The 19,392-nt window shown below is 56.6% G+C and overlaps 2 protein-coding genes across 2 annotated transcripts; one reads left to right on the forward strand and one right to left on the reverse strand.

Moving 5' to 3' along the window:
- Positions 1 to 3,256: 3,256 nt before the first annotated feature.
- Positions 3,257 to 4,181, reverse strand: RPS29 (ribosomal protein S29). The gene is made up of 3 exons (XM_009558810.2): positions 4,021 to 4,181; positions 3,464 to 3,563; positions 3,257 to 3,378 (listed from the first exon to the last, which is right to left on the reverse strand). Exons 1-3 carry the CDS (start codon positions 4,080 to 4,082, stop codon positions 3,370 to 3,372), a joined length of 171 nt encoding a protein of 56 aa, XP_009557105.1. The 5' UTR covers positions 4,083 to 4,181; the 3' UTR covers positions 3,257 to 3,369.
- A 4,013-nt stretch (positions 4,182 to 8,194) lies between these two features.
- Positions 8,195 to 16,953, forward strand: LRR1 (leucine rich repeat protein 1). Its single transcript, XM_054068934.1, has 3 exons — positions 8,195 to 8,512; positions 10,244 to 10,971; positions 15,243 to 16,953. The coding sequence occupies exons 1-3, from the start codon at positions 8,255 to 8,257 to the stop codon at positions 15,493 to 15,495; spliced, it is 1,239 nt and encodes a 412-aa protein (XP_053924909.1). The 5' UTR covers positions 8,195 to 8,254; the 3' UTR covers positions 15,496 to 16,953.
- Positions 16,954 to 19,392: the final 2,439 nt, after the last annotated feature.

Genomic DNA, 19,392 nt, shown 5'->3' on the forward strand with positions numbered 1-19,392 from the left:
CCGTGTCCTGGGCTGCATCCAAAGCAGCGTGGCCAGCAGGGAGGGAGGGAATTCTGCCCCTCTGTTTCTCCGTTGTGAGACCCCACGTGGAGTTCTGTGCCCAGTTCTGGAATTCTCAATGTAAAAAGGAGATGGAGCTGTTGGAATGGGTCCAGAGGAGGGCTACAAAGATGGTCCGAGGGCTGGAGCACCTCCCATACGAGGACAGGCTGAGAGAGTTGGGGTTGTTCAGCCTGGAGAAGAGAAGGCTCCGAGACCTTATAGCAACTGTCCAGTACCTGAAGGGGCTCCAGGAAAGCTGGAGAGGGGCTGTTCACAAAGGCTTGTGTGGATAGGACGAGGGGGAACGGGTATAAACTGGAGAGGGGCAGATGATCTCTAAGGTCCCTTCCAACCCAAACCATTCCATGATTTGTGGTATTAATTACCAAGTATTTCTCAAGATGAAATCCATCTCAGATCATTCCAAATCTTAGAATCATAGAATCACCAGGTTGGAAAGGACCCACTGGATCAGAGTCCAATCATTCCTAACACTCCCTAAACCATGCCCCTCAGCACCTCACCCACCTGTCCCTTAAACATCTCCAGGGAAGGCAACTCAACCCCCTCCCTGGGCAGCCTCTGCCAGTGCCCAATGACCCTTTCCATGAAAAATACTTTCCTGGTGTCCAATCTGACCCTCCCGTGGTGGAGCTTCAGGCCATTCCCTCTTGTCCTGTCCTCTGTCACTTGGGAGAAGAGCCCAGCTCCCTCCTCTCCACAACCTCCATTCAGGCAGTTGTAGAGAGTAATAAGGTCTCCCCTCAGCCTCCTCTTATCCAGGATAAACAATATGCGCTTGCAGCCCAGAAACCAACCGTGTCCTGGGCTGCATCCAAAGCAGCGTGGCCAGCAGGGAGGGAGGGGATTCTGCCGCTCTGTGTCTCTGTTGTGAGACCCCACCTGGAGTCCTGTGTCCAGTTCTGGAATCCTCCACGTAAGAAGGAGATGGAGCTGTTGGAACGGGTCCAGAGGAGGGCTACAAAGATGATCCAAGGGCTGGAGCACCTTCCATACGAGGGCAGGCTGAGAGAGTTGGGGTTGTTCAGCCTGGAGAAGAGAAGGCTCCGAGACCTTATAGTGACTGTCCAGTACCTGAGGGGGCTCCAGGAAAGCTGGAGAGGGGCTGTTCACAAAGGCTTGTGGGGATAGGACAAGGGGGAACAGGTATAAACTGGAGATGGGCAGATGATCTCTAAGGTCCCTTCCAACCCAAACCATTCCATGATTCATGGTATTAATTACCAAGTATTACTCCAGATGAAATCCATCTCAGATCATTCCAAATCTTAGAATCATAGAATCACCAGGTTGGAAAGGACCCATTGGATCATCGAGTCCAGCCATTCCTAACACTCCCTAAACCATGTCCCTCAGCACTTCAACCACCCATCCCTTAAACGCCTCCAGGGAAGGCGACTCAACCCCCTCCCTGGGCAGCAGTTCCAGTGCCCAATGACCCTTTCCATGAAAAATATTTTCCTGATATCCAACCTGAACCTCCCCTGGCGGAGCTTCAGGCCATTCCCCCTTGTCCTGTCCCCTGTCACTTGGGAGAAGAGCCCAGCTCCCTCCTCTCCACAACCTCCTTTCAGGCAGTTGCAGAGAGCAATAAGGTCTCCCCTCAGCCTCCTCTTCTCCAGTCTAAACACCCCCAGCTCTCTCAGCCGCTCCTCGTCAGACGTTCTCCAGCCCCTCACCAGCTTCGTTGCTCTTCTCTGGACACGCTCCAGAGCCTCAACATCCTTCTTGTGGTGAGGGGCCCAGAACTGAACACAAGATTCGGGATGCCGATCCCCCAACTGACCACCGCAGCGCTCACCTCAGTGCACATTTATCCGTCCAGATGGGAAAAAAGCAGCTCCCTAAGCTCCTGCCAGCAGCACCACCCACGGCCCTTCAGCCTCTGCTGGCAGCACCAGCCCAGGGCAAGGGGACAGGGCTCCCTGCCCCAAGGGGGTGACTTGCCCCCACCAATCCCCTCTCTCGGGGTTTGCTCCCACTCCCTCACCCCTCCATCTCCTTCAGTTGCATTTAATGACCTAAAAAGGCTGTGAGTGACTCACAAAACCAGGGACTGACCTATTTACCATTTCAGGTGTGGTCACAACTCTCATCCCACCAGTAACATCACCCAGAGCAGAGATGTTCCACTTGACACTGGTGGAGCTGCGCCTCAAACCCTGGGTTTGGTTTTGGGCCCCTCACTCCAAGCACACATCCAGAGAAGGGAACGGAGCTGGAGAAGGGGCTGGAGAACAGGGGTTACGAGGAGCAGCTGGGGCTGTTTAGCCTGGAGACAAGGAGGCTGAGGGGACACCTCATCCCTGTCTACGACCGCCTGAAAGGAGATTGTGATGAGGTGGGTGTTGGTCTCTTCTCCCAAGTGACAGATATTGGGAGAAGGCGGAATGGCCTCAAGTTGCACCAGGGCAGGTTCAGACCGGACATCAGGAAAAACTTCACCAAAAGGGTTCTCAGGCCCTGGCAGAGGCTGCCCAGGAGGGGGTGGAGTCCCCATCCCTAAGGGGTTTAAAAGACTGAGAGATGAGGTACTTAAGGATATGGTTTAGTGGTCGATAGGTATGGTTGGATTCAGAGGTCTTTTCCTACCAAGTGATTCTACGATTCCATCCCTTCACAGTGAACCAGAACGGCCCAGCTCTAAGCTTTGGGCACACCTGATGGGTGTTTCCTCAACCCACTCTCTCCAGTCCTGTTGCACTTAAGGCAGCCGGAACCTTCAGAAACACCATCCTGAGTAGAAGCGGGGCACAGCTCCAACCATAACTCGCTTCCCTTGGGCAAGGGTTCCATCTGCACAGCACACATGGGCTCCAGCAGACACCTCCACAAAAGCCACCACTGCCTCAGGACATCCTCACCCCATCTTGGTTTGGGATCAGCTGTAGCTTCCCCAGTTTCCACATATCCTGACCAGCGAGGAAGGTTTGGGGACGGTCAGAAGGACAGCTCACCAACCACACATTTTAAGCCAAGCATTTTACTGCTCTGCTCACAAACCTGAAGGCTCTGGGGCACCAGCACCCCCAAGACCCCCTGGATCTGCCCCAAGACCCCCTGGGTTTGAGCAGGAAACCCATGGACAGCAGGACAGGCTCCTCCAGTCCTCAGCACAGCACCCCCACCTCAGGAGGGCCCTTCCAAGGGATTAGAAGCCCCAAACCATCAGAACCTTTATAAAAGGCAAACGTACAGATCAGCAGGGAAGAGAGACCATTTATTGAGCAGGGCTGCACCAAGATGTTGAAGGGAAGCCCACATAAGCCCCTGGAGCTTCTGGCGATGGTCTCATCCTCCTGGCGCTCAGTCCAGCTGTAAAAAAGGGAGAGAAGTGAGAGGAGCCCGTAGGAAATGGCGAACCCGGCACAGCAGCCCCCAAGAAGCCTCCAGCGCTCACCTTGACGAAGCCGATATCCTTGGCGTACTGGCGGAAGCACTGCCGGCACATGTTCAGCCCGTACTTGCGAATGAGGCCGTGGCGGTTGGAGCAGACGCGGCTGTGAGGAAAGAGGGAAGCTGGTCAGGGCAGGGAAAGGCAGCAGAGAAGAGAGGAGATGAGAGGAGAGAGTCATGAGAAGAGAGAGAAGGGCGAAATGGCAGAGATACGTGAGGGGAGAGAGAGAATGTAGCAGAGAGAGAGACGGGGAAAGAGACAGAAAAGAAGGGGAGCAAAAGAGAGAAAGGGCTGGAGGGGAGACGAGAACAAAAGAGAGAGGGGCTGGAAGGGAAGGGGGGGCAAAAGAGAGAAGCTGGAGAAGAAATGGGGGGAAGAGAGAGGGACGGGAGAAAAAGGAAGGAAAACAGAAGAGGCTGGAGAAGAGCAGAACGGTGGTGAGAGCGAGAAAATGAAGGGGGGAGAAAGAACCACAAAGGAAGGAAGAAAGGAAAAGAGGCAAAGAGGACACGGGGGAAAAGGCAGAGAGGAGAGAGCGGTAAAATAGCCGGAACACTGACCAGGAGCGCGATCCCTGCCCAAACTTCCTGGGGTGACTCCAATAGAGCTGTTGGTGCCCCATGCTGCCGCCCGACAGAGAAAGATGGCGGCCGCCGCGCGCGCTAATGAGGGGCGGCCCCGCCTCCCGGCATGCACCGCGGCTCCCTTCCTCCCGGCGTGCGCCGCGGCCTGCCCGGCCCTGCCACTCCTCCCGGCATGCACCGCGCCGCGGCGGGAGGAGTAGCGCAGGGAGTGGGTGGTCCCACAGCCACGCCCCTCGGTGACATCACGCGGGACACTACTAAGGAGCTGCCACACCTCCCGGCATGCACCGCGCCGCATTCCCCCGTCCCCCGGCCGTTTACCCGACATGCAACGCGCCCAGCTCTGCCCTGCGGTGGAAGGGAGTCTGCAGGGGGATGCCTCTACGTCTCTCCCCCTCGTCTTGTCCCGACTCGAGGGGGTCACACTAGGGAGTTGCCACGCCTCCCGACATGTACCGCGCCCCACCTTGCCCTGCCACGCCACTCCTCCCAGAATGCACCGAGCCACACACCACCCCACCCCACCCCCCGCCCTGCCTCCCGGTATGCACCGCGCCAGGGCGGGCGGGGGCGGTGCCCGGAGTGCCCTGAAGCCCCGCCCCTTCGGTGACGTCACGAGGGCCTCCTCAAGCCGCTTCCACTCCTTCCGGCATGCACCGCGCGCCCCTCTGCCACGCCACTCCTCCCGGCATGCACCGCGCCGAGCCGGTCGGGGAGTGGAGGGAGAGGGTGTAGCCCCGTAGCCCCGCCCCCGTGATGACGTCATTCTGAGCGGCCCTCGGTTTTCTGCGGTGGGCGTGGTCCCTATGCCCCGCCCCCTCGTGACGTCAGGCATGCTCGGCTCTAAGTGGTGGCGCGGCGCGAGCGCTGATCGCCGGGCGCGGTGGCGCGCGCCTGTGGTCCCAGCTACTCGGGAGGCTGAGCCCGCCGGATCGCTTGAGCCCAGGAGTTCTGGGCTGCAGTGCGCTATGCCGAGCGGGCGTCCGCGCTAAGGCCGGCATCAATATGGTGAGCCCCGGGGAGCCGGGGGACACCAGGTTGACTAAGGAGGGGTGAACCGGCCCAGGTCGGAGACGGAGCAGGTCAAAGCTCCCGTGCCGGTCAGTAGCGGGATCGCGCCTGTGAATAGCCACTGCAGCGTAGCCTGGGCAACACAGAGAGACGCGGGTTCTTTTTGTGTGCCCTACAAGCGGCTTTTTGCACCGCGGAGTTGTCCGCACCAGTTCTCCAACTAAAGCCCCTGCTCAGCTCTGCACCGCCTCCTGCTGGAACAACGCCGCTATGCCTACACCGCAGTCCCCCCTCATTGAGCCATACCGCCTCCTGCTGGAACAACGCCGAGATGCCTACACCGCAGTCCTCATTGAGCCATACCGCCTCCTGCGGGAACAACGCCGCAAAGCCACTCCGCACCGCACCCCTTGGGTCACTCCCTCACCCTGCACCGCAGCGCCTCCTGCGGGAGCAACGCGGTGATGCCTTCACACCCCGGAGCCACAGGGACTCCTGGTGGAGCAACGCCCCGAGGTCACAGCCGCACAGCGCTGCACCCCCTCCTGCGGGGCCGGGGCCGCAATGCCCCCCCCCTGCACCGCCCCCCCGGGTCACACCGCCTCCCGCTGGAACAGTGCAGCGCTGACCGCACCAAACTGCCCTGCACCGCATCCCCTCCTGCTGGGACAGGGCAGGGATGCCTGCACGCCTCTGAGCTGCACCCCGCACCGCACAGCCCTGAGCCACAGCAGCTCCTGCGGGGACAATGCCACAATGCCGCACCGCATCCGCCTGGGGGACACCCGCCCCGCAACACACCGCCTCCCGCTGCAGCTCTGCCCGCACTGCTCTCCTCTGGGTCACACCCGCACCTCCCCCCACACTGCCTCCTGCTGGGAATATTATGGACTCATAGGATAGTTTGGGTTGGAAGGGACCTCAAAGCCCATCCAGTCCCACCCCCTGCCATGTGCAGGGACACCTCCCACTGGATCAGGGGCTCCAAGCCCCATCCAACCTGGCCTGGAACCCCTCCAGGGATGGGGCGGCCACCACTGCTCTGGGTGACCTGGGCCAGGGCCTCCCCACTCAGATCCCACACAACATCCTTTAGACCCATCGAGCTGCTCCCAGACCCCCCAGACACCACTGAGCTGCTCTTAGACTGCATTGAGCACCCACAGATCCCACTGACCTCCCCCAACCACACTTAACAGCTCCCAGACCCTTCTGAGCTGCCTCCAGACCCCACCGAGCGGCTTTTAGACTACACTGAATCCCCTCAAGACCCTACTGAGCTACCCCCATGCCCCACCGAGCCCCTCACACCCCACTGAGCCGCTCTTAGACTGCATTGAGTTGCTCCCAGACCCCACTGAACATTCCTTAGACCCATCAAGCTGCTCCCAGACTGAATTTCCCCAGATCCCACTGTGCACTCCCTAAACTTCACTAAGTAGCCCTCAGACCCCATTTAACAGCTCCTAGACTTCACTGAAGCCACCACTGCTCTGGGCAACCTGGGCCAGGGCCTCCCCACCCTTATCATGAAGAAATTCCTCCTTACACCTAGTCCAAGTCTGCCCCTCTCCAGTTTACACCCACTGCCCCTCATCCTATCACTCCAAGCCTTTGTGAACAGTCCCTCTCCAGCTTTCCTGTAGGGCCTTCAGGTACTGGGAGGTCGCTATAAGGTCTCCTTGGAGCCCTCACTTCTGCAGAAGAGACCACCAACAACAGAACAGCCCCAACTCTCTCAGCCTGTCCTCAGAGCAGAGGTGCTCCAGCCCTCAGATCACCTCCGTGGCCTCCTCTGGACCCGTTCCAACAGCTCCATCTCCTTCTTATGTTGAGGATTCCAGAACTGGGCACAGGGCTCCAGATGAGGTCTCACCAGAGCGGAGCAGAGGGGCAGAATCCCCTCCCTCCCTGCTGGCCACGCTGCTTTGGATGCAGCCCAGGACACGGTTGGTTTCTGGGCTGTGAGCGCACATTCCCGGCTCATGTTGAGCTTCTCACCCCCCAACACCCCAAGTCCTTCTCCTCAGGGCTGCTCTCCATCCCGTTGTCCCTCAGCCTGTACTCTATGGATTGTCCCATCCCGGGTGCAGGACCTTCTCCCTCTGCCCCACGCGGTGCTGCTGTGGGCGCTGAGCTCTGCTGTACTAAAGCAGCTGAGGATGTGTCCCGAGAGCGAAGAGCCCGAGCGGCCCTGTTATCCGCGTGATGGAAAACGGGAACAATAAACCCCTCTCTGTCCCCCATGGTCGGGGATAGCGGCTGAGCAGCAGCGTATACACTGGAGAGAGGAATTTCTTCACGCTGAGGGTGGGGAGGCCCTGGCCCAGGTTGCCCAGAGCAGCGGTGGCTGCCCCATCCCTGGAGGGGTTCCAGGCCAGGTTGGATGGGGCTTGGAGCCCCTGATCCAGTGGGAGGTGTCCCTGCCCATGGGTGGAACTGGATGGGCTCCTCCAGCTCTCCCAGCCTGTCCCCGTATGGGAGGTGCTCCTACCCTTGGATCATCCCCCTCAGCTGCTCTGTGTCCCCTCTCTGAGGCTGTTATAGCATCACGGAACGGTTTAGGTTCGAGGGGCTCTCACAGCCCACCCAATTCCCGCCAGGGGCAGAGACACCCCCCGGGGGATGAGGAGCCCCGTGCCCCTCCCCCTGCCCCGTCTGCCCAATCGCCTCTCGCCCCGCCCCTCACCCCGCCCTCCAGACGTTCTGCCCAATCATCTCCCTCTAGCGCCCCGCCCCTCCCTCCATCTGTCCAATCGCCTCTCTCCTCGCCCTGCTTCTGGCCCCGCCCCTCGCATGGCCTCTCCACTCGCCCCGCCCCTCGCCCCGCCTTCTCCCGTTCTGTCCAATCACCTCCCTCCTCCCCTGCCTATAGCCACGCTCCCTCTCCCCGCCCCTCGCTCAATCTGTCCAATTGCCTCTCACCCCTCGCCCCATCTGTCCAATCACCTCTCACGGCCCCGCCTCTCTCATTTGTTCTCCGGTAGCCTCGCCCTTGGCCCCGCCCCTCATGCTGCCTGTCCAATTGCCTCTCTCCCCTCCCCGCCCTTGGCCCCGCCCCTCGGCTCCTCTATCCAATCGCCTCTCGCTCCTCGCCCCGCTCCCGCCCCGCGCATCCAATCGCGCCCCGCCCCGCCCTCAGGCGGTGCCGCCGCCGCTCCCGCGCTTCGCTCCGCTCGCAGTGCCGCCCGCAGCGGCGATGCGGCTGCAGTGCGAGGCCGAGGTGGTGCACCGGCAGGTCCCGGGGCTGCGGGGCCGCGCCTCCCGCGCGTTGCTGTCGCTGGGCCGGGCCCGCGGCTCCGGGGCGGTGTGTTTGCTGCTGTGCACGGCGCGGGACCGGGCCGGGGCGCGCTACGGGCTGCGCGACAACGTGGAGAGGTTCTTCACCCGCTTCGTGGAGGAAGGCAAGGCCACCGTGCGCCTGCGGGAGCCGCCCGTGGACCTCTGCCTCAGCAAGGTATGGCGGGAACCGCCGGGGGGGGCTTTGCTGGGGCTGGGAGCTGTGAGGTGGGTTCTGGGGGGGGGGTTGATGGGGTCTGGGGGGGCTTTGGTGGGGACTGGGAGCTGTGAAGTGGGGTCGGGGGGGGCCTCAGTGGGGTCTGGGGGGGGTTGATGGGGTCTGGGGGGGCCTTAGTGGGGTCTGAGGGGGGTTGATGAGGTCTGAGGGGCCTCAGTGGGGTCTGGGGGGGGGGGTTGATGGGGTCTGGGAGCTGTGAGGTGGGGTCTGGGGGGGCTTCAGTGGGGTCTGGGGGGGTTGATGGGGCCTGAGGGGTCTCAGTCGGGTCTGGGGGGAGTTGATGGGGACTGAGAGCTGTGAGGTGAGATATGGAGGGGCTTACTGGGGTCTGGGGGGGCTTTGATGGGGCTGGGAACTGTGAGGTGAGGTCGGGGGGCCTCAGTGGGGGCTTTGAGGGGGACTGGGCGCTGTGAGGTGGGGTCTGGGGGGGCTTTGATGGGGACTGGGAGCTGTGAGGTGGGGTCTGAGGGGGGCTCAGTGGGGTCTGGAGGGGTCCCAACACAGTCTAAGAGCGGCTCGGTGGGGTCTGGCGTGGCTCAGTCGGTGGGATCTGGGAGCTGTTAAATGGGGTCTCAGGGGCTCAGTGCAGTCTGGGAGCAGCTCGGTGGGGTCTGGAGGGGTCTCAACACAGTATAAGAGCTGCTCAGTGGGGCCTGGGGGTATTCACAGGCTCTGGAGGGGCTCAGTGGGGTCTGAAAGTGACTCAATACAGTCTAGGAGCTGTTAAGTGGGGTCTGGGGGGGCTCAATGCAGTCTAAGAGCATCTCGGTAGGGTCTGGCAGCTGTTCACAGGGTCTAGGGGGGCTCAACATGATCTGGGAGCTGTTAAGTGGCGTCTTGGGACTCAGTGGGGTCTAAAAGCTGTTCACTGGGGTCTGGGAGCAGCTCAGTGGGGTCTGGGAGAGCTTCAGTGAAGTCTAGGAGCTGTTAAATGGGGTCTGAGGGCTACTTAGTGAAGTTTAGGGAGTGCACAGTGGGATCTGGGGGAATTCAGTCTGGGAGCAGCTTGATGGGTCTAAGGAATGTTCAGTGGGGTCTGGGAGTAACTCAATGCAGTCTTAAGATTGGCTCAGTGGGGTGTGAGGGGCTCGGTGGGGCATGGGGGTAGCTCAGTAGGGTCTTGAGGGGATTCAGTGTAGTCTAAAAGCCGCTCGGTGGGGTCTGGAGGCAGCTCAGAAGAGTCTGGGAGCTGTTAAGTGTGGTTGGGGGAGGTCAGTGGGATCTGGGGGTGGTCAATGCAGTCCAAGGGAGCAGCTCAGTGGTGTCTGGGGGGTCTGGGAGCAGCTCGATGGGTCTAAAGGATGTTGTGTGGGATCTGAGTGGGGAGGCCCTGGCCCAGGTCGCCCAGAGCAGTGGTGGCTGCCTCATCCCTGGAGGGGTTCCAGGCCAGGTTGGATGGGGCTTGGAGCCCCTGATCCAGTGGGAGGTGTCCCTGCCCATGGCAGGGGGTGGGACTGGATCTGCTTTGAGGTCCCTTCCAACCCAAACCATTCCGTGATTCTATGAAATTTTTTAAGCAGCACAGCAGCCTCACAAGCCATTTCCCTTTCCCGTTTCATTCCTTTGCTGAGTTGCATCACCCAACACACGTACAAAATAGTTCAGAATGCATTTGTACAAATGAGCACAAGAATAATGACCTTTTACCTCCCCGTTTGTGTTTTCTTGTAGGCAAATGCCAGCAATTTGAAGGCTTTCCTTTCAGCTGTGAGACTGGCTCACCAAGGGACTGACATCGGAGCTCTCCCGCTCTCGGCTTTGGTACCGGCAAAGACCTCAGAGGTTGAAAAACCCAAGACAAAAATGATCATAACTTCCCGAAGGGACTATCCTCTCACCAAAAACTTCCCCTACTCCCTGGAACACCTCCAAGCCTCATACTGCAAACTCGCTCGGATCGACACGCGTGTGCTGTGTTTGAAGAAGCTCCGAAAACTAGACCTGAGTCATAACCACATAAAGCAGCTGCCGGCTACCATTGGCGACCTGACCTGTCTTCAGGAGCTGAATTTGCACGACAATCACCTGGAGTCCTTCAGCGGGGCTTTGTGCAACTCCACCCTCCAGAAATCCCTTCAGTTCTTGGACCTCAGCCAGAACAAAATCAAAGCTCTTCCAATTCAGTTTTGCCAGCTGCGAGAACTTGTCAATTTAAAGCTCGATGACAATGAGCTGATTAGGCTGCCGTTCAAGATTGGCCAGTTAGATCATCTACGCTTTCTGTCAGCAGCTCGAAACAAACTTCCTTTCTTACCCAGTGATTTTAGGAAGCTCTGCCTTGAGAACCTGGATCTCTTTGGGAATCCTTTTGAACAGCCCAATCCGCTCGTTCCCAACATACAACTGAAAATACCTTTGACTTTGTTGGAGTGCGCAGCGAGAGCAACCGTGAATCACAGGTAAGAGCAGCACGGTGGGTGCACACAGTTGTGAAATGGTTTGCGTTGGAAAGGACCTCAAAGCCCATCCAGTTCAATGGGCAGGGACACCTCCCACTGGATCCGGTTGCTCCGAACCCCATCCAACCTGGCCTTGAACCCCTCCAGGGATGGAGCAGCCGCCACTTCTCTGGGAAACCTGGGCCAGGGCCTCCCCACCCTCAGCGTGAAGAATTTCTTCCTAATGTCTCATCTAAATCTTCCTTCTTCCAATTTAAAACCATTTTGCTTTGTCCAGTCACTCCAGGCCCTTGTAAGAAGCCCCTCCCCAGCTTTCCTGGAGCCCCTTTCAGCACTGGAAGCTGCTCTAAGGTCTCCCTGGAGCCTTCTCTGAGCCTGAACACCCCCCCCCCTCTCTTCTCAGGATGAGAAGGAATGGCCTCACGCTGTGCCAGGGCAGGTTCAGATTGGACATCAGGAAAGATTTCTTCAGTAAAGGGTTCTCAAGCCCTGGCAGAAGCTGCCCAGGGAGGGGGGGGAGTCCCCATCCCTGGAGGGGCTTAAAAGATGGGTAAAGTTGCTTGGGGATCGGGTTTAGTACCACATAGGTGCTGTTGGACTCCATGATCTCAAAGGTCTTTTCCAAACAAGCGATTCTATGATTAGGTTGTCACTGTCCCTTCGCATGTAAGAACAGTGTTGCCTGAAGATTCCCTTCACTATATGGCTCCAGGTTCTATCTGCGGATGAGTTTCCCTGCACATAAGGTGGGACCTGACGCAATCTGAGCTGCATTGGAAAGGTCCCAACAAGGCAGCTTTGCCACGGCACTGTAGCTGGCATGACCTGCGGGCTTTCTCCAGCCGTAGGTTTTCCTTGAGCTGTTGTTTTCCTCTGGTGTTGGGGTGAAGGCCCTCAGTCTGATGTGGAGAATCCTGGTTCTGAGGCAGTTTTACACTTATCACTTCACACAGTGAACACAGCCCTTGCCCAGGATGTTCGTCATCATAGAATCATGGAATAGTTTGGGTTGGAAGGGACCTCAAAGCCCATCCAGTTCCACCCCCTGCCATGGGCAGGGACACCTCCCACTGGATCAGGGGCTCCAAGCCCCATCCAACCTGGCCTGGAACCCCTCCAGGGATGGGGCAGCCACCACTGCTTTGGGCAACCTGGGCCAGGGCCTCTCCACCCTCAGTGTGGATGATTTCTTACTAATATCTCAATCTTCCCCCTTCCATTTTAAAGCCATTCCCCTCATCCTATCACTCCAGGCCCTTGGAAAAAGCCCCTCCCCAGCTTTCCTGGCACCACTTTCAGTACTGGAAGCTCCCTGGAGTCTTCTGTGAGCCTGAACAACCCCAACTCTCTCATCCTGGCCTCATTGCAGAAGTGCTCCAGCCCTTGCATCATCTTCATGGCCTCCTCTGGACCCGTTCCAACAGCTCCATCTCCTTCTTATGTTGAGGATTCCAGAACTGGACACGGGACTCCAGATGAGGTCTCACCAGAGCAGAGCAGAGGGGCAGAATCCCCTCCCTCCCTGCTGGCCACGCTGCTTTGGATGCAGCCCAGGACACGGTTGGTTTCTGGGCTGTGAGCGCACATTCCCGGCTCGTGTTGAGCTTCTCACCCCCAACACCCCAAGTCCTTCTCCTCAGGGCTGCTCTCACTCACGTCATCCCCAGCCTGTACTGAAACTGCAGATCACCCCGTGCTGCTGCCTGTGGTCCTTCCAGTATCAACTGCCACGGCTCCCGCCCTGCTCTGGGTGTAAAACAGAGCCAAAAGATGGAAAAGAGGAGTCATGGTTACAGACGGGGTGAGAGACTGACTTGAAGGGTTCCTGATCCGCATTCCATGCCCCTTGTTGCCCTGAGGGTGGGGAGCGCCCTGTGAGCCTGGGTTAATTGCTCGGAAGGCTGTGGGAAAGGTGTCCACGGGCAGGCAGGGCACACCCTGGAAACGAGCTGAGCAACCAAGTGCTCTGGTTCAAACCATACCCGTTTCTGACCTTCCTGATTTATTAATTCAACTCCACATGTCTCCTCCCCAACTTTACATAAATTGCAGTGGCCTTGATATTGATATTATTAAGGCATCTTTTTTTTCTAGGGAATATAATGCCTTGCAGTTGGGGAAGGGGCTGGAGAACAAGGGTTATGAGAGGCGGCTGAGGGACCTGGGTCTGTTTGACCTGGAGAAAAGGAATCTGAGGGGAGACTGATTACTGTCTACAACAGACTTGAAAGGAGATTGTGGTGAGGTGGGTGCTGGGCTCTTCTCCCAAGTGACAAGTGATAGGACATGGGGGAATGGCCTCAGGCAGTGCCAGGGCAGGTTCAGATTGGATATCAGGAAAGATTTCTTCAGTAAAAGGTTCCCAGGCCCTGGCAGAAGCTGCCCAGGGAGGTGGTGGAGTCCTCATCCCTGGAGAGGTTTAAAAGATGGGGAGATGAGGTGCTCAGGGATCTGGTTTAGTAGTGGACAGGGACAGTTGGACTCGATGATCTCAAAGGTCTTTGCCAACCAAGCAATTCTATGATTTTGGTGCTCGGTTACGTTACCGAAGTTTCTCGGGATACCCAGTCACGAACCAGCCCCTGGTCCCATGCAGTAGGCAGCACACGGAACAAAACAAGGTTCATCCTCCACGGGCCTTCTTGAGGCAAAGGGCGGTGGAAGCAGTCCATGGTTCTGTGATTCTTAGGAAACAGCATTGGACAAAGTGGTCCTGATTATCTCAGACAGAAAAGGAAAAACCAAGTGGGCAACAGACGTTGTCCAACGTTCACTGGAGGTGAGAGCTCACAAAGAATGAGAACTAGGAGCGATGATGGGCTGTACCAACCTTGAGAAAGGGAGAGAACCAGAGGGAAAGATACAGAAGCAAAAGAGTGGAAATTGGTCTCCATAGTGGCGTTCGGGGCAAGTGCTGGAGCTGTGCTTGTGCTTGTTCTGACCAGGAAAAAGGTTGTCCTGGAATTGAGGTGGTGAAAATCCCCCGAGGAGCCTTAGCTGTGTGAGTGATGGAGTGTAGAAAGAATTGGGAATGTGTGGGTGTAGTCAGGATGTGAGTCAGAAGGACCTGTTCCGTAGGGCTGGAGAGGCAGCTGGGCACTGGTGGTGCTCACACTTTGGAGTGACCTCGGCAGCGCCACAGGGAGATCATTCCTGTGGTACCTCAAGCACAGTGCCTTGTCCACCATGGAATGGAACAGCAGCAGTTCTTGTTCCTGTCTCTGGATGTCATCATTGGTACGACAGATTAAAAGAGCAGCATTCCAAGAGAACCTGCAATGAAAAGGCACATGTCATCTCACGCCATCCAGAGGAACCCGGACACGCTGGAGAAGTGTGACGGTGTGAACCTCATGAGGTTCAACAAGGCCAAGGGCAAGGTCCTGCACTTGGGTCACAACAACCCTGTGCAGCTCCAGGCTTGGGGAAGAGAGGATGTAAAGCTGCCTGGAGGAGAAGGACCTGGGGTTGTTGGTTGACAGTGGCTGAAGATGAGCCAGCAGTGTCCCAGGTGGCCGAGAAGGCCAATGGCATCTTGGCCTGGATCAGCCATGGTGTGGCCAGCAGGAGCCGGGAAGGGATTGCACTGTACTCAGCGTTGGTGGAGCTGCAGCTCGAATCCTGGGTTCAGTTTTGGTCCTTCACTCCAAGAAGGACACTGAGGGGCTGGAGAAGAGGCTGGAGGACAAGGTTTATGAGAGGTGGCTGAGGGACCTGGGGCTGTTTAATGTGGAGAAAAGGAGGCTGAGGGGAGACCTCATCACTGTCTGCAGCTCCCAGAAAGGAGGTTGTGGAGAGGTGAGTGCTGGACTCTTCTCCCAAGTGACAGGTGATAGGACAAGAGGGAGGACAAGCTGTGCCAGGGCAGGTTCAGATTGGACATCAGGAAAGATCTTTTGCAATAAAGGGTTCTCAAGCCCTGGCAGAGGCTGCCCAGGGAGGTGGTGGAGTCCCCACCCCTGGACGGGTTTAAAAGCAGGGGAGATGAGGTGCTCGGGGATCTGGTTTAGTAGTGGACAGGGACGGTTGGACTTGGTGATCTCAAAGGTCTTTTCCAACCAAACCATTCTGTGGTTCTACCGTGATTGCACATTTTTAATGACTGTCTTTAAGTGCAGTATTTAATTCCTGACCAGTGACAAAATTCCAGCTTTGCCGTGTCCGGGATCTCAGAGGCGTTTCTCCCGGCTGGTGCAGCCACTGTCTTCCCAGGGCTGAGTGACACTGGTTAACTCTGAGGTGAATTCACACTTGCTCCTCTTGTTCCACAGAATCCCCTATGGTTGTCACCTCCTTCCTGCTCATCTTTGTGAAGACCTGGAAGTGGCTAAAAATTGCCAGTGTGGAAATGCCTGTCTGAGCAGCTTCATTCAGATCACGGTGACCATGAATCTCCATCACGTAGCTCACACCGTGGTCCTGGTGGATAACATGGGAGGTACAGAAGCCCCCATCATCTGCTACTTCTGTTCTCTAGACTGCTATTCCCAGTTCCTGGACAGGTACCTGCAGGGTAAGAGGTGACCATCATGAGGTGCCAAAGCTCTGCCTGAAGTTCTGTCCAGTGGCGGAGGAGCCAAAATTGCTTCCTGCTTGTTCCCTTCATGTGCTGTCGGGGGCATTGTCGATCCTGCACTGAGGGACCACCGCTCATCCGGTGCCTTGGCTGTTCCTCTACCACTAGAATCTCTCTTTGGTTGGAATAAATGATGCTTAGCTTGAAGGGATCCTCCTTTAGAATGTATTTTGCAGTTGTTTTCCTAGTACTGTGACTCTGTTCGGAGTATCACAACCATCTTCTTTTTTCTGGGTCGTAAGTGGTTTCTCCTCACTGGGAGAAGGAAGGTGAACATGTACCGACCACTCTGCTTGCTGACGCTTGAGCTCTGCCTACAGAAGAGCTGCGCTGCCGTTGTCGCTCCACTGGACTCTTCCTAACTTGTTTACTCAGAGCAACGTGGTGGGCAGCTACAAGAAGACATGACAGTGGGAGAGTTCCAAAGCAGTCCTGTAATTCCAGGTGCTCCTTTTTAAATGCTTCTGTTACAGGGTTTTCACTTCAAGCAAGGACCAGCACTGCTGTTTTTTTACCAGAGCCAATTTTTTGGGGTTTTATCTCTTTGTGATACAAAAAATGTCTTTTTCTAAGTATGTGAGCTGAACTTTTGTTTTTTAACTCTCACGTTTTAAAGAGCCTTGACTTGTTCACTGCGTCAACGTATTAAACTTCGAATTCTCTGTGCTTGTGATTTGTGTTTTCTCTAAGCAGTTTTTCAACCGAAGCATTCTAGGGATCACCTCCCGGCTCTTTTCCTGGTGCAGAGACCAAAATACTTGAGAGACTCCACACAGCCTTATTTCACATCTGCTCCATGGCCGGAGCTTTGATACAGCATGGAACAAAAATCCCTTGAGAGTCTTTGGGCACCTCCTGCCCTGGAACACGGGATGGCTGGGAGGAGGGAGCATGTCACGCTGTTGTTCTTGAAGAAGCACTGGCTGCCCAGGAGTGAATTCCTCACACTGCATCCCTCTAGGTCAGAGCTAAGGGCACCACTCTGGCAGTTTTGTGTAGTTTTAGTAGGAAAATGAGACACCTGGAGCTATCGAGTGCAGAACTGCTCCGGGCTGGGCATCAGGCGCCAGCTAACTGCAAGCACAGTGTGAGGAGCAGCCCCTGGGGCGGCAGCCAGCTTTGGGAGAACGTCCTGGCTCGCCGGTATCTTTAACGTCTCCTATGTGAGCACAATCTTCACCTTTTAAAAGTCATCCATTCCAAACTTCACTCACCCAAGACATTCACAGCCAGAATAAACACCGAGCGCGCCTGCTGAAGGGCTTCACTCTGACAAGGCCAAGAGATGCATTTTCCTGGGGAAAAATGGCTTTTATCCTAGAAACACTGAGTGTCATTAAAGCTTTCTGCAGGTGTCGGGATAACCCAACTACTCTCTCCACACAGCAGCTGCAAAGCAGTAACTTCTAAGCCCCTACAGAAGATCTGGATGAATCATTCCTTAGGTGTTGCTCTTCAACTCCAGAAAGCACGTGAAGGAGGAAGCCAAGCATGGCTGTTTACCTCCACTCTGATCTTTAGGAAGCTCTGGGATGGTTTAAATAGTCGTGTGCTAATGCTGCTGTAAAGAGGGAGATCCGATTGCAGCAGCCTGGGATTACTCAACGGGAAAAATATCTTCCAGGTGGAGGAGGGATGTGGAGCAGGGGGAGAAATTTGGGCTCCTCAGGAATTTTTGATGCTGCTGTGTGGGTGGCTGTGCGGTGCCTGGGAGCGTTCCTGGGGAGCCCATGGTGGTGGATGGAGAAGGATCTGCACTGCGTGGCCCTGGGGGCGAGCGGGATCCACACTGCGTGGCCCAGGAGGTGAGAATCCGGCTAGCAGAAGGTGGCATTGAATTATGGAATCATAGAATAGTTAGTGTTGGAAGGGACCTTAAAGATCATCTAGTTCCAACCCCCCTGCCATGATCAGGGAAATCCCAAGCCTTGAGGTCCTGCCCAATCCCTGCCATGCTGGAAGAAGGGATCAGCTGGAGAGGAGACCGAGGAGGAGTGCAGCCTCTTGGCATGAAAAACAGGCTGCAAACAGTGGGAAAGGGCGTTTTGTATGGGAATCTTTTGCCATCGGCTCTGCATGTGCTGCTGGGTTTTTTTTAATCCCATGTGTGCAGTGGGGTGCCGCTATCTCTGAAGCGAGTGTCATCCTCAGAACTGACCTGGCTTCCCTTGATCCTCTGAAACTACAGCACCTGGTGCAGCGTGGAAGAGAGTGGTGGGGCGCCTGAGCCCCGTCCTGCAGAGGTTCTTCCCCGGCCACATTGCTGCGTTAGCAATGTCCCCAGAGTGCTGTGATCTCACCATCTCCATCCACAGAGATCAGACACATAGAGGAGCTTTCTAAACTCCCTCCTTTCCTGCTTTCCAACAAAAGAAGTAAAGGGAAGTCTCGTGCAGACACGCAAAGGGGTTTACGCTGTCCCCAAGTCCCCTCGGGAATGGGTTCCAGCTGACCTCATTTCCTCAGCAACTTGCAGTCCCTGCAAACGAGCTCTCTCCGTGCTGTGAAGCATTTGTCGCAGTCGGATGAAGCCGGATTGCAGCTCCATCCTGGGGACAGGAGGGTGGTTGGTGAGCGAGTTGGGGTTTGAGCCTGGTTGGCTGCGGGGCAGCTGCTGCAGCGCTCCGTGCCTCCGCTTGGCACTGCTGGAGCTGCTGTCAGCCAGCCAGGAGGTGGCACAGCCAGGAGCCAACGCTCTGCTTCTCAGAGGCAAGAGCAGAGATCTCTTTTAGGGAGTGCTCTGTTTTAATGCCTTGCTTGAAAATCATCTGTGCCCAAGTGATTAAAAGACACCAGGGGGATTATGCACCAGTCAGGCAGCAAAACTGTCGTTAACAACATGTCCTAAATGTGGAAGCATCACTCTAGTCCCTTCTGCTCATTTTGTGCCCAAGAAGTTGGATGTTTGCCTCGGATGGTGCACTCGAGTACTGTGGGGCTTGGGGTCATCGGATGAAAGCACTCAATTGCTCTTGGCTGAAAGTGAGAGATGCTGTTAAATGGAATTGAAACCTGAGCTTACCCATCTCATCTGGGGGACAAACCAAATCATAGAATCATGGAATGGTTTGGGTTGGAAGGGACCAAGCCCATCCAGTTCCGCCCCCTGCTATGGGACACCTCCCACTGGATCAGGGGCTCCAAGCCCCATCCAACCTGGCCTTGAACCCCTCCAGGGATGGGGCAGCCACCACTGCTCTGGGCAACCTGGGCCAGGGCCTCCCCACCCTCATCATGAAAAATTTCTTTCCAATATCTCATCTAAATCTCTCCCCTTCCAATTTAAAGCCATTCCCTCTTGTCCTATTACTCCAGGCTTCCTTTTCCCCAGGCTAAACAGCCCCAGGTCCCTCAGCCACCTCTCATAACCCTTGTTCTCCAGCCCCTTCCCCAGCTTCGTTCCCTTCTCTGGATGCACTCCAGCCCCTCAACGTCCTTCTTGTAGTGAGGGGCCCAGAACTGAACCCAGGATTCAAGGTGTGTCTCACCAGCGCTGAGTACAGGGGCAGAATCACCTCCTTGGTCTTACTGGCCACGCTGTTTCTGATCCAGGCCAAGATGCCATTGGCCTTCTTGGCCACCTGGGCCACTGCTGGCTCCTGTTGACCAACATCCCCAGGTCCTTCTCCTTCAGGCAGCTTTCCAGCCAGTCTTCCTCTAGCCTGTAGCTGCACAGGGTTGTTGTGCCCCAAGTGCAGGATCCAGCCTTGTTGAACCTCATACCATCACTCAGCCCATCGGTCCAGCCTGTTCAGATCCCTACGGAGCCTCCCACCCTCCAGCATATCCACACTTCCTCCCAGCTTAGTGTCCTCTGCAGACTTGCTGAGGGTGCACTCAGTATC

This window comes from Cuculus canorus, chromosome 5 (assembly GCF_017976375.1).
Source record: "Cuculus canorus isolate bCucCan1 chromosome 5, bCucCan1.pri, whole genome shotgun sequence".
Taxonomy (NCBI): Eukaryota; Metazoa; Chordata; class Aves; order Cuculiformes; family Cuculidae; genus Cuculus; species Cuculus canorus.